Genomic DNA, 14,116 nt, shown 5'->3' with positions numbered 1-14,116 from the left:
ATCAGGTAAAACTTACTTTCGTGCTACATATGACTTGAGCATGTTTGGCACTAACAAAAATTTAACCTTTTAATCATACTGTTTGTAAACTTGCAGCTTTGTATTTGGGTTTCCTGAAGTGCAACAGAGAATCAGAGCAGTGGAGAGAGCAGGAGACTGAAAATGCCTGTTTGAACTTGCCTGGGTGATTTTTACCCTGCTTACTGCAATGATGTGGTCAAGAGAAAAATGAATTAACATCAGGGTGGTGTTGGGGGTCTTTCTGAACCTGGGTAACAGAGACAAGGTTTAACCTCTTACCTTCATGTGTTTCAGGACTAACACAGTCATTCTCATTGATTCAGAAGGAGAGGTTACTTTCACAGAGCGCAACATGATCAATGCAGATGTCAACCAGTGGAAAACAAGCACCTATGAATTCAAACTACAAATTTAACAACTTTCCATTGGATTGGATTCTAATAAAAGCAATGAGAGAACAAGCCATTATACTCCAGTAAATGTTTTATACCAGGCTCCAGAAGCAAGAAATAGCAAGGAAAGCAAAAGTTTGTTTAGACCAGTAGCACACCCTATCAGGTTCCCAAATACTTTGCATAAAACCAAGGAAACTGTTTTTATACTGCATAATGACTTATGTAAAAATACTTCTGAATGTGTGACTTTTTGATTTAGTTTCCTAGCTCAAAATCGTAAGTACTAATGAAAAGTATCAGTATTGATACGTCTGATTCAGTGACATTCTTGCATACTATTAATTTCTTTTGACTTCAACTGGAGCTGAAGGTGTATATAGCGTCTTGGAGAATCTGTGTTAAGTTTCAGAATGTAGTTCTGTCTAAAAATTACTGATTTTGCTTTTGCACATAGAGGATAAAAGAAACCAGCTGAACAGTTCTATATAGCCATTTCTAATTATTTCATGTACCGAGACAACGGTATAATATGATGCCTTGAACCAGTGTTGAGAAGTCATGGAAAATAGGGTCAGGACCATGAGGCTGTCTATTCTATCACTCTGCCTCCGAGGTAAGGCCATCATCTTTGCCCAAGACAGAAGTTACTGTTTTTCTTTCTTTAAAATTGTTTTAAAGGGAATCTTAAATGCTCTCCACTTCAGAGGAGGGGAAATGCATTTGCTCCTTTTATTGTTCTATCTGAAGGTTTTACAAAATTTTGCTTTCTCTTGAGCATAAAACTTTATGATTGTAAAGCTAATCCCTATGTGCAGTAAATGAATGTATGTTATCTTTGCAGCATTAAATGTTTTAATAACACAAGCTTTTCGGCTATGCCATGGTGCCCTACCTTGTGGGAGGGAAAGATAGTTTGTTTTTCCTATAAATAGTTCAGCCATACATCTTTTTTTCTAAATTTTCTAAAACTTGACTTGAGAGTAGATATGAAATTGCAGTTCAGTGTCTATTCAGTTTTATTCAGTAGAACTAAAAAATCATAGAAGTAGATTAGTTTATTTTTGAAGGGTATAAAATGGTCTATATTGTGACATCTTATTTTTTGGAAGTCTAGCTAGCAATATTAGTTTTTTTTTCTTCCCCAGCTGGCAGATAAGGACTAGATATCTATTTGCAAAGAGAAACTGAATGTGAAGTTTACATTTATCAGGCTTTTCCGTAAGTGTGCAACTTTAGCTTTATTTCTTTATTGGTATAATATGTCAAAAGCTGGAGTGACTGCTCATTTTTTTAGTAAAATAGATACTTGTTGTAAAGTGACATTATTGCTGAAAAATTGGATATTAAGATGCACTATATTCAAACAACTGAATTATAAAGCTATTTAAATGTGTGCTCTTTCCAATTATTTAGTGCTAGTTGTAGGTGATAGACTATAACTAATATGATGATATCTTGCCCTAAGTTGTTTTGCTGCTGTTCCACTTTGAATTATTTTGAGTGCTACATCTTAAATTGGTAATGGATCACAGTGTTTTTCCTCCTACTTGCTGAATGTATTTTTCTATAATTCTATGATTATGAAGAAATGATTACAAAGTAGCAGCATTTCTGATACAATCTACAAAGATGTGCACCTTTATGTATTCAAGTCTGTATTCCAGCCTTCTTACCTCTGTGTGTGTGTGTGTGTGTGTGTGTGTCTGTGTAATGAGGGAAGAGGTAAATTAAACTTCTCACTGAAGTAAGGGAGTACTGTGAAAGGCCATTTCCAGGCTTTTAATTGCCAGGAGATACCAAAGCACTATTCATTCGGTGATTTCTTTTGCATCTTGAAATAATTTCTAGATATTAGAGCTAATTCCATGTCTAGTCACAGGCTCTTAAATACTTTCTTGATACAGGACTGTATAAATGACTTCTTGAACACCTAGATTATGAGATGCTGTTAAATACAAACTTCATTATGTTTGTGTCTTGTTGGGGATGTGCTTGGTTTAAAACTAAGTCACCTGGATGCTCACTTCCTGAGCTGTAGGAAATAGTCTTTTTTGACCATTTACACTGTATACTTGTATAAATAAAAAACCTATTAATTTGAATTGCGAAGAAATAGCTATTGCTGTCTTACATTTGAGTTTGACAAGCGCATATTTAAAAATAAAACTCAGTTTTAATTTGCTCAGTTCGCATATCAACCTTTTTTGTATCTTAATAAAAAAATACCACTGTACATTAGAACAAAACATACTTAAGCATATTTCCTAAATGACAAATAAAATTCCTTTACTCTGAAACCATTTATAAACCTTAGTTTTTCAGTAGCCCTATAATGATCAATATTTATCCTTCATCTTTATTTATAGGCAAAAGAGAAGCAAGTTAGAACTTAGATGTGAAAATAGCTGATTCTAGTGTAATTTTGTGTGCTTAAAATTCAAAATCTAGGCTTTGTTTTTTCTCCTGCTAGAACAAACAAAACCTAAAGAGCCCAAACCTCTAATGTTCTCTTATTATGTCAGACTATAGTATTGTAAGTATCACTTAATAAAGTGAACTATTTTTTTGAAACTTATGAGAGTTTTGCTATTGGCTTTAGTGGGAACAGAGCAAGGGCTGCCATGTAGATAACAGCAAGTTGTGCTTTCCCATAGAAATGATCAGATATTTTAAAAGTGCATAAGCTGGTATTTTCTGTGATAATTATAGTTGCAATGAATCCACTGGAAAAAGTCAATTGTAGATAACATTAAGGGAAGTATTTTATTTTTTTAAAGGTATTTTTAAAAATAAATGGAAATCTTATATCAACTTTAAAACTATAAAGGAAATTACTGTATGACATTTTAGGTTTGCTTATATAGAATACGCTTTCAAAATTTTAAATTTGCAGTAGCTTTTCTGACTCACTTTTTTCTGCAAAAATGGTAATAGGGGTTCTAAAATTTGTAGCCATTCAACTTAAAGTTATTTCATAATTGTTTACAGGAGTGTTAAAGCTAGAACTGGAATAAAGTTATTCTGACCAATTTTTGTTACAGTAATAAATTGTACATTTGTGCAAATATGGATCTTAATGTGCCTTTGAGCAATGAGATGAAGTAAAATCCTTCTGATCATGACACTAGAAATGAAGCTTTGCAATGACTTCAGCTTTTGATATTTATTTTTTGAGTTTCTTTGAGTGCTATATTTTTCCCATGTTTTTGTCTTTAACTTCACTGTTTTCTTCCTATACTTATTCTCCATTGTGAATTGAGGTAAGAAATGAGTAAATATTTCTTTTTAAGAGTGGTATCTGGGGCTTTGGGCGTCTTGCTTTGTTTTTCAGATTGGTTAATGTGCTGACTGGAATGTTCCCAGACTAAGTCATAGTGATCAATCCTTTGAAATTGTCTCCAATTTCTGTTGGAGTGCGCCCACCATCTCCCCGTCCACAGGCAACTGTCCTCTATTGTCACTACCTCTGACTGGATCTGTTCCAAGCAGGTAGAAAACAAGTTCTCAAACAGCCAGTGTCTGAAACAATGTCTCAAACATCCCTCTCCTGCCATGACCTCAAGGTACTCAAGAATCTGCTGCCTTTGCCAACTGGAGGTGGATCCTTCAAAATTGAAAAGCTTGGCATGTCCAGGTATTAAAAGAAGAGGAGCTGTTATGTTCTTGCTTGCAGAATGATGGAGGGTGTGTGTTTTAATGCTTTACACAGCATCCTTCTCAAACTGAGAGTTACTTGGGGAAGACCAGCCACTGGAGTTGTCCAGCATGCAATGTTAAAGTGGCAACTCAACTACAGGAGGAACTCTGCAAACCTCCTCCCCCTTGCATCCCCCCCCCACCAAAAAAAAAAGAAGAGATTATTAATGAATAGACCTCAGAAGTTGTCACAGCTAATTCTTCACTATGCAGAAAGAAATGTTTGCTCTGGCTTACTAGTCTTGAAATTAGGGGTTTGCATCAAGAAATGTTTGTGGCAAACAGGATAATAACTAAGGGCCTTTAAAAATGAGCTTAATGATAAATATGTTAAAAGTCCTTTGAGGTGTTCAGGTTCACAAGAAAGCAGAAATAATTGCAGCACAGATTCAACAAATAATGTGAAAGAGCAAAAGCAGTGCTGCTTTAGTGAAAAGCAAACAAAATGCTTTCAAAGGGAAAGAAACCAAGTTCACTGGGGGAAAACTCGGAATCTTAGGCAGACTTGAGACTTTCTTGTTACACTAAGCTGAGACTACTTTATTGTTCTGCATACTTGGAAATTTGTTGCTGAGTTGTCCTGCCTCGCTAACTGTTTTCAGTATTTTTGCTGAAAGAAAAACTTAGTCTAGAGAATGAACTAGTCTTTCAGACTTCCTAGTATGATCAGGATTTAGCTGATATTTATTATTAAAAGTCAAATATGCCTAACTGAATATTGAGACAAAATGCTAAAAATGACTTTGAATATTGTTTTTGTGTTATTATAAGGAAATGTCACTTCAAAATGAATCCTTGAAATACAAAGCAATAATAAGACAAAGCATCTTACACTTCACATTTAGCCTAAAGAATCTGAATAATGTGCATTTATGGCTTAACAAACATTCCTTATTTATGTGGAATGTTAACTACTAGGAATTAGTTCCATATCATCCAGATTCATGTAACAGAACATGGTGTTCTTTTTCTTTGAGAACTTAGGAAATGGTCTTGACTTGGTGAAAATAGAATCTATTTTGTAATCAACTGTAAAAGCAGTATAATTAACTGAGTTGTAAAACCCATCAGTGTGACTCATGCTGTGAAATTTAGGTTAAGATGAGCAGAGTGAAGCAAATGTTGAATATAGCTCACTCCAAATATATTAAGCTACTATCTCGAGAACATTTTGCATCAAGAGCTGTATCTGAGTGAAAAAGCAGTTACCACATTAAAGTACTCAAATCTACCCTATCTTTTAAAATAATAGATAAGAACTGAATATAGCACTAAAGATTATGCATAAGGGAGGAAAATTGTTTAATGCAAGCTTTGATATCAAGTAGACTGTAGACTAGGCAAGAATTAGAACCTATTTAAGACGGTCATAGGCTATGGGAAGGAGTAAAAAAGCAAGCTGTTTACTGATTCACATAAAATTATTGGTGTCTATGCACCAGAAATAAATGGAGCAAAATAAATGCAAACTAAAAACGGATCAGTAGTTGGAGAAATAAACTGGGAAAGAAGGCTATACTTAATTTAGCAGAGAACAAATATAATGAAAAAAATCTGTTACATTGAAAGATACTCTGAAGAGCTATAAAAGCTTGAGTGGAAAAGTGGCTATTTTACAAGTGGACAAAGATGGGTAGTATGGCTCTAAGATGTCTGGACAACATCAGGAATGCTTATTGATACTTTACTGAGGTTTTTATTCTAAACATGAAGTGTTGTGTGGCTTGATTTGACTATTGTAATTTTTATATCTGTAAGAAAATTGGCAAATTTAGATTCATTTTTAAAATGGGTTATCTGTTCTAACATTTTGCATTCAAATGTATCAAAGTAACTATAGGTAAGAATTCTGTAATGTATAGCTGGAGTGTGTATTTTAAAGGGTTGGAACACAAGGTATGAAAATAAATGTAAAATAATCAAGTAGGACTGCAGTGCGGAAGAATCCTTGATACTGATTTCAATTAAGGCATTAAATTTAAAAGGTAAGTGGAAAAGAATAACCATAATCTGTATGTCTTTGATAAAATTACACTGTTTATTCAGCGTATGTATTTCATTTTCAGATAGTTTTGTTGTATTTTCTTTGCATATTTATTAAATATTGACCTGAATTATCACAATACTACTTATTTAAAGTTTCAGCAGCAAAACTTTCATTTTTTTGTTAAAACATAATAAAAATGCAGATGAAGCCCTGGTTTCTCTCCTAAAGACTTTGATCTGGAAATGACACAGTGATGTATTCCTTCAAAAACACTCCCCACCCCAAAAACCCCTGCAGAGGTAACTTCTGCTACAGCTGAAATGATTTGATGGGCATGGGATCTGGACTTTATTAAATTATTTTGAATAGCGTAGAAATAACTATTGTGGAAGTAATTTATGTAGGATACATGTTATTTACTAAAATAAATATGAAATACAAAGCTGTATTTCAGGGGTCTAATGATACTGCTGTGTATTTGGTCTATGCAATTGCAATTACGTAATAGCGACTTAAGAAAGAATTTAAAAATATGCATAAGCCAGCTTTTAAATGAACACTTAGAAGCATTCTTTGTCCTCATTCAACTTGCTCTGAATTAATGTGACTTCAGCATATTTTTGATAGTATGTGCTTAAATATTCTCAGTAACATGTTCTGAGTTTGAACTGGGCTTATGAAACTGTATTTTATAAGCTTGTTATTCTAGTGGCCTCTGAAAAAGGCAGTGCCTATTAATGCAATTGAGTGTTTTACAAGCTTGTCTCTAGTGACTGAGGAAGTGTTTTTCACTGGTAACACCTGACATGCCTAGCTGTTACAGGCAGAACACCAACCTTGGCCAGTAACTTACCAGGTTGTGTAAACACATTGCTTCTGTTTGGAGGAAACCACATCACTTTTCAAATGTTAATTAACATAAATTAAGTCATAAACTGGAGAATATTGAGCGAATTGTGACACTTCTCATGGTACAAGCTTATAATTTGTATTCAGTAACTGAGGTTTTTGCCTTGAAGTGTGTGGTCTTCCAAGAAAAATGTGAATGAGAAGTATTTTTTTCCCTCCCTACTAGCTCTTACTGTAAATGGACATTAAAAATAACTATAGAGCCAAGGTGTTAATCAAATATATTTATTCATCTGATATTTGTTACATCTCATTTGAATGGCTCCCATAGAGAGTAATTAACTGTCCTGTCAATGATTACAGGACTTCTTGTATTGCTGTAACGTTTGACTTCTGTCCCTTAGATGACTTGTACATGCTCTTCAGAGCAGACATATTTCTGGGATAGTAAGTGAACTTTTAAATACTTGAGACTTTTTTTTTCCCTAGGATCAACAAATACTTGAGAGAGGTAAGAATACGTAGGGTACAGTTCTTGTTTGCAATACCCTCTGCTGCCCAGAGATGCTGAGTGCTTAGGTCCACTGAAAAATTCTTCAGCATGTCTTTTTTTAACTCAGTCTGAGAAATCTACATGTATGCTGATTACTGTTAGTATTGTTCTTAAAGTGTCTTCTACTTCATTTTTGTGAATGCTGATTCTGCAGTTATGTTAGGATGGGATGGGATTAAAATTTTGCAGAGGGAACAGAGGAAAGCCTGACTATAATCCTGCTTCCATCTGCAGCTTGTCCCAGCCCTGTTTGCACTTATGCATGCATAATGGGACTTTTCTACAGATGGGTCTACACTAGTGTTTTAGTTTGGATTAATAATGTACTACTAAGGGACTATCGAAGTCGCTTATTTACTGTGCTTTGATTCACATTGCAGAGCTATTTCAGATCGCAGGGAATAGATTGCTTTTGGATGAAACTAAACTGGAAGAGGTGTGTCAGGAATGCACGCCAACTGGTAATGTGCATTCAGGCTATGGGACCAGGCCAGGTTTAGTCTGAAGCAAAACTGCCTGAAATTTATGTAGTGTGGACATGAGGTGCTTGACCCCAACTATTCTGCTTTACAAACCTGCACATGTTGGCTGGTGCTACCTGTAGGTGCAGCATTTATGACATGTTGTGCAGATATCCTTATGCTATGGCAGTTGCAAACTTTCTCTTCAGTAATACATTGTGCGAGCCCAGCCTGAGTACTTTCTTGGTATACTATGTGTGTGTTAGACTGGCAAAGCAATCTTAAAATAGCAGTAAGGTCCTGACAGTTTTGCTTACCTAAGTCCAACTGCACATGGATTATGCTTCTGAGTCACATGTGAGTGTGAGCACCATTAGACTAAGCTTAAGCCTTGGAACAGCGGGTTTCTTAGCTGTAGTTCACAGCAATTCTGTGGAATAACAAACAATGCTTGTTACCATGCAGGCTTGGATTTAAAATGTCATAGTATGTAATGGCTTGCAAGAAAAATTGAGAGCCAACAGAGGTCGGTGATTGGAGAAGTTTAGGAGAAACTGAAATACCTAAAATTGGTTGTCAATGGAAGACTGCTATAGCTCTTGAAAACTAGGTTTGACTTGCTGGGTAAGCTTAATAACTGAACAGAAGCATATCACAGAGATGCATGAAGTGAAAGCAGGCTTGTGACTAGCTCAGAAGATTGTTTTCCTTTATGCTTAAGTTTGTCTGTATAAATGGCAGATGAATACTATCCACTCCAGAAGAGTACTTTGAATCAATTTGGATGGAAGGGCATATAGAAAGCAAAGTATTAAAACTTGTATCCTGACCCACATAGTTATCATTTAAGTTCTTCTTTCTTATTCTTATACATAAAGTTAATGTATTTAAAAATGCAGGATTTTCAGCCCTAGTAAGTTCTATAAATCAAGAATAAGCAAGGGCAGCTGCAGTCTCTGTACAACAGTGCCAACCCAGGTCCAATTGCAGAGATTGCTACTTAGCAGTGACTTCTGCAATCTAGTTTTGGTATGAAGGTTTGCAGGACTGAGAAGGCTCTTGAGATCTGAGTATTTCCCAAGAAGTGAATCAAGATAACTCAGCTGTAGAGGTACCAATGTGATTTAGAGTTTTTAAGAGAAGAAATAAGTCATGATCACTGAGTTTCATCTGCCATTTTTTGTCTTGTCATTGTACAAGTCTCATGTTCTCACAGCAGCTGCATCCACCTTGCAAATTTTCTGCTAAAGTGATAGCTGAGTTGATAATTACAGTGACTTGCCCAAGGTCACTTAAACTGTATAGCAGACAGGAATTCAGACCCGTTTTGCACCCAGGTGCATTTACCACAAGGACATTCCATATACAAATAGCTTGGAATGTAATCATTAAAGCAGTTTATGTGGGAAGAAATTCTGGAGGTCATTAATATTAATTTGAATTAGGATACAACTTGTGGGTTGTCAGAGGGAGGAACTATTTTTTATTTGACCTCCTAGTCATCATGTCTCACCTTAGTAATGTTTTTTTAAAATACACATGTGTGTGTATATATAAATCTGAACCTTTAACCAGTCAGTTAAATCTTCTACAATGCAAAGATTAGAGGTTAGATACGCATCTCTAGACAACACAGGTTCATAACAACACAATTTAGTTTGCCTTAAATCTGCATAGATGCCAAAGTGCAAGACAGTGCAAAGAATTCCCCAGCAGCACAGAACCTAAGGATGTGTCTGCTTTGATCATCTTTAACAATCAACCTCCCCCTTGATATTAGGAGACTGATCTGAGCTTGCTCATGGAGTTCCCTTGACATCTTTGGCTGTCGCGTGATTACTGACAGGTTAGATGAGGAGAGCAGACTTTGGTTTAAAAATAAAAAAGCCATAAATATTTTGTACAAGACTTAATGTGAACAGATTTAAGCTTCCTTTCTTCCCATTCAAATTGTTTTGGCTAATTTTGCCTTAGTGTGTAATGACAGTGCCTATTTTTCTAACACCTGCTGTCTCCATTTAAAACTTCTATGGATTTATCATTCTCTGGTGAATGAGACTTATTGCATCTCAAAACTGGGAGAAAATCTCAGCCTTACTTATCAGTGCTTATCATATGCTTTAACTGTAAGCATTTAACTTCACTATCTATGCGGGGAATCTAACCTTTCTTAATATAATCAATGGGAAGTCTTATCTGACTCTGAACACTTAAGAACCTGCTTCTCTCCTTTATGGGCAAACTATATTAGATGCCTGAAGTAGGATGTCATGAACCTTTTGAGGAGTTGTGAAAAAAGTCTGTATTATAATGTTTCCTTAGGGAGCTGGGCATTTAATTTAATGTGCACAGAATTCACACCACATCTGAATTAAGTGAAGTCATTTGTGTTACCTGAGATGCCTCTGTGGCATGTGAATTCCTCAGACTCATCCTTGGAACCTGAGAAATCTCACTGAACTTCGTGGAAAGAATCTTGTTGAATGCTGATGTAGTTTGAATTATGCCCTTAATACAATTAAACATAACAAAAAAATTGCAACACTTCTTACATTCCTACATATGTAACTTTCCCATTAATTTTTTTGGTGTGTGATTGTATTAATTGTATTTTACTTAATTTTCTATGCTTGAGAGCTATCTCAGAGTTCCTTTTTACATAGCTTTATCTGGAGTGCTCCTTTGATGCACAGAAAAGTCAGTCATTTCCGCTCTGGGCCTCGATGTGCCTCTCCCTGGCACCTGGGCATACTGGAAACAGTCTCTGCAGAACTATTTCTCTGCTGAAGTTCAAAGGTTAATTTTTGTGGAGCTACAGAAGTCTGTAATTAGCCTATAGTTAGGCTAGAATCACCTTCTCTCCCTTGCTGTCCAGGATGGCTGAAATGCAAGTACTGAATATAACAAACCGCCTAAAGAGCACTTAGATTAAAAAATTGTCTGCTCTAATAACATTACTAGGGAGCAGTTTTGTTTATGTACATCCAGATCTTTGAGTGCAAATTGGCACACTGCAGAGTGACTGGTCATTATAGTTAATCTGGTCATTATAGCTTCCATGAGGTTAAAAAGATACATTGTGAAATACATGCACATCTGTTTCATACCTTTTACATACATTTTATGCCTTGTTTAGTAAAGTGTCTGGAAGGATAGGTTATTAATTTGTATATGTTTCACAACTTTAAGAAATTAAATATATTGTGGTAAAATAATTGCTTTGCAAAAAAAGATTGCAGGATGAGCAAATTTTTTCTTCCAGTATACTTCACTTTTGGAACAGCACAGCATGAACTGCATTTACTGACATTGTTGCTAGCAATATGCAAAAGATACTGGCTCCACCTAATCTTCATTCTGTTGAATGCAGTCAGTCAACTTTATTAGGAAATCTAGTTACTTTTCCTTGTGGACTTGCTTTGTTTTGTGTGTAAGATACCAACCTTCCTCTGTCTTGTATATGAAAATGTCCTTGTTCTTCAGAGCTGGTTTTTGCTGATGATAATTCCTGATACTATTATGGATTCTGACTGTGCAAGCTGCCCTATGCAGGTGGAGCCCCCTCCCCCCCCCCCACAATTAATTCCAAAATGAATGTAAGATAGAGGTTTTTTGTGCAAGTGTTTGAGAAGCCTTGTTAGAAGTCCAGAGAATAAAAATTTTCAGGTGAATTTACTACTTGTCAGATGTGGCAAAATAGATTTAATTCTCTATGATTTCCTCTGTTGAACAGATGCAGCAGGGCAAGGTTGGCAATACTCCAGTTCATGTTTAAGACTTCATACTAAAAGCCGCCTATACAAGACAAGCTTAGTCTCTGATTTGGGAGATGGAGTGTGTTCCACATCAGTTGGCCCTACCTACAGGGGGAAGGGGGGGAGGAATGGAGAAGGGGTCTTAAGTTATTTAGTCTCTCATTAATCTGGGCCTAGTTACTATTCATGTTTGTGTTCCTTAATCTATATTCTAATATGGTTTTCCAGTGAGAACAAGACTGAAATCTCCCTAAGGTATTTCAATTTGGTCATCCCAGAGATGCAACCTATTTCAGTTGCTTTTTGATCTGCTGATAACTGAGGCTGGAAAACTTGAGCATGCATGAGTAACCTAGCAAAAGATGTACTGTTTTAATTGTAGCTGCACTAACTATTGAAGTTTTGCGCTTATAGCAATATGTGGGCTGTAGGTAGATTTTTGTACAGATGACCAACCTAAGTTATTTCTCAATGTATTGGATTTCCTCCCTCTTTGCCTTTTGAGGTATTGGACTAGTGTTTGCAGAAAGCGGTCCTCTTTCAAAGTAGCTTTACTTACTTGCATAGAACACTATTTTAGCTTTCTCAAACTGGTTTGAGATAGTAAGTCATACAGGCCTTCTGAGTTAAAGACTTAACCATTTTAATTTTATTATTTTGCTGAAACCATTGTTTTAGTACTGGATTGTTTAAAAACAATTTTGCTTATAAAAGGTTAGAAATACATTTTGTTGTATGTTGTCAGCTGTACAACATACAGCTGTTGCATCATTGCATTAAGTCGTAATATTATGATTATCTGAAAACTGATGCAAAATGAAAAACTAACTGCTTCTGAAGCACTACGTGCATTTTAATATCTTGTATCTCTACATGAAAATCTGATCCTAACTCAAATGTTGCAGTTTGTGCACATGGAAAAAATACTGTACATGGCAGAAGATAACATGTTACAACTGAAATTTGCACTGAAGTATATAAGTTACATAAGTCAGATGTAAATGAGTAATGATACTTGCATATCCTTATATTATTTGAAAGGGACAATCCTCTTGTTTTCTGTCACAATGTTAGCAATTTAAGGTGACTTGATGTGCACAGTTTACAGCAAATGTCAACATGTTAGCACAAATTATGTATTAATGACTTATGCTTTGAAGGGTGAAACTCAATGTAAATGGCTGTTTTGCAAGCTACAAGTATTTCTTAAATATGCATTCTGAAGTAGTTCTAATAAAAGTGGTCATCATTTTAAAAAACACTCTAAAATACTGTCTTGAGTGCAGAAGCCTGTAATGATGAATTAAAAGATATTTAGGGACCTCAAAGCCATCAGGTGACTATATTCCCTCATTATCATGGGGGTCCTGAAATTGATTTTGGAAATGAAACGAAAACTGTAATAGTGAATGCTATCATACTGTAAGTGATTAAGCTGTTGATGCATTATTTTGATACACTTAAATTACCAGGTTGCCTCTTTCATCATTGACTATACTGAATCAAAATCAACATCATAGGAAAAACAAAAGTATCAGTATAAAGTTACTTTAGTTTTGTATTTTTGAGATTTTGGGGGTGGGGGAGTGGAATGGAGAAAGAAAATTCACTGTCAAATTATACTCGAATTAGAGCAGCAAATATTCATTTGTACGTATCATACACATTCATCTGTACATATAACTTGACATAGAATATGTGCATGATATTTGAGTGTAATTGTTTAGCAGCTGTGCCTGAAAACAATAGCCCTAACATTTGATTATAGTTAAGTACTTGGTACCTATGGCATGAAACACAGTCCTGCTTTGACTTGGTCTCTTTAAGATCAGGTTTGAAGTGGCAGTGCTGTACCTAAAGCACCATTTGTAGGAAGCAGTATCTCTTCCTTAAACCAGCTGAGGACACACTGCTGTGTGGGGGGGAAACCAGTGACAAGGTTTGTGTGTGCATGGTGCTTCCATCAGGCCTGATAAAAGGCATTAACTCTTCCCCCAAACCTTATTTCTGATCTAGTTTATGTGTTTAAAAGAAGAGCAGATGGGCACACCGGAAGAAGGCAAAAAGCATTAAGTTACATTAGTCATTCAGCTGTGCAGATGTATTATCCCGATAATGATAATGGGTAAATGAGGCGAGAGTGCTGCGATGGACGAGTCCCCTAGGGGCTTTATAAATGGAAAAGGGGCGGGGGGAGGAGCGGAGAGCACACGCTACAACTCTTCCTTCGGGCCGCGCCCCTGCAAAGGGCGGGCGGGCGGGCGTGGGCCGAGAGCGGCTTCGGGCTCCTTCATCCTGGCCCGGTGCGCTGAGGCCCGGCCCGGCCCCGCGCCTCAGGGCCGCGCCCGGCTGCTCACGCCGCCGCCGGGGCGGCGCCGCCTCTGTCCTCCCCTCGCCCC

At 36.3% G+C, this 14,116-nt stretch overlaps 1 protein-coding gene across 1 annotated transcript in view; it reads left to right on the top strand.

Annotated features, from left to right (window-relative positions):
• TANGO2 (transport and golgi organization 2 homolog) overlaps positions 1 to 2,518 on the top strand; it is a 39,876-nt gene extending 37,358 nt beyond the window's left edge. The window contains exon 9 of the mRNA XM_062590234.1: positions 316 to 2,518. Coding sequence (XP_062446218.1) covers positions 316 to 436 — 121 coding nt within the window. The 3' untranslated portion in view covers positions 437 to 2,518. The remainder of the gene's footprint in view (positions 1 to 315) is intronic.
• Positions 2,519 to 14,116: the final 11,598 nt, after the last annotated feature.

Source organism: Rhea pennata, chromosome 17, assembly GCF_028389875.1.
Source record: "Rhea pennata isolate bPtePen1 chromosome 17, bPtePen1.pri, whole genome shotgun sequence".
Taxonomy (NCBI): Eukaryota; Metazoa; Chordata; class Aves; order Rheiformes; family Rheidae; genus Rhea; species Rhea pennata.
The sequence above is the reverse complement of the archived record's forward strand: the minus strand, read 5'-3'. Positions and strand labels throughout refer to the sequence as shown.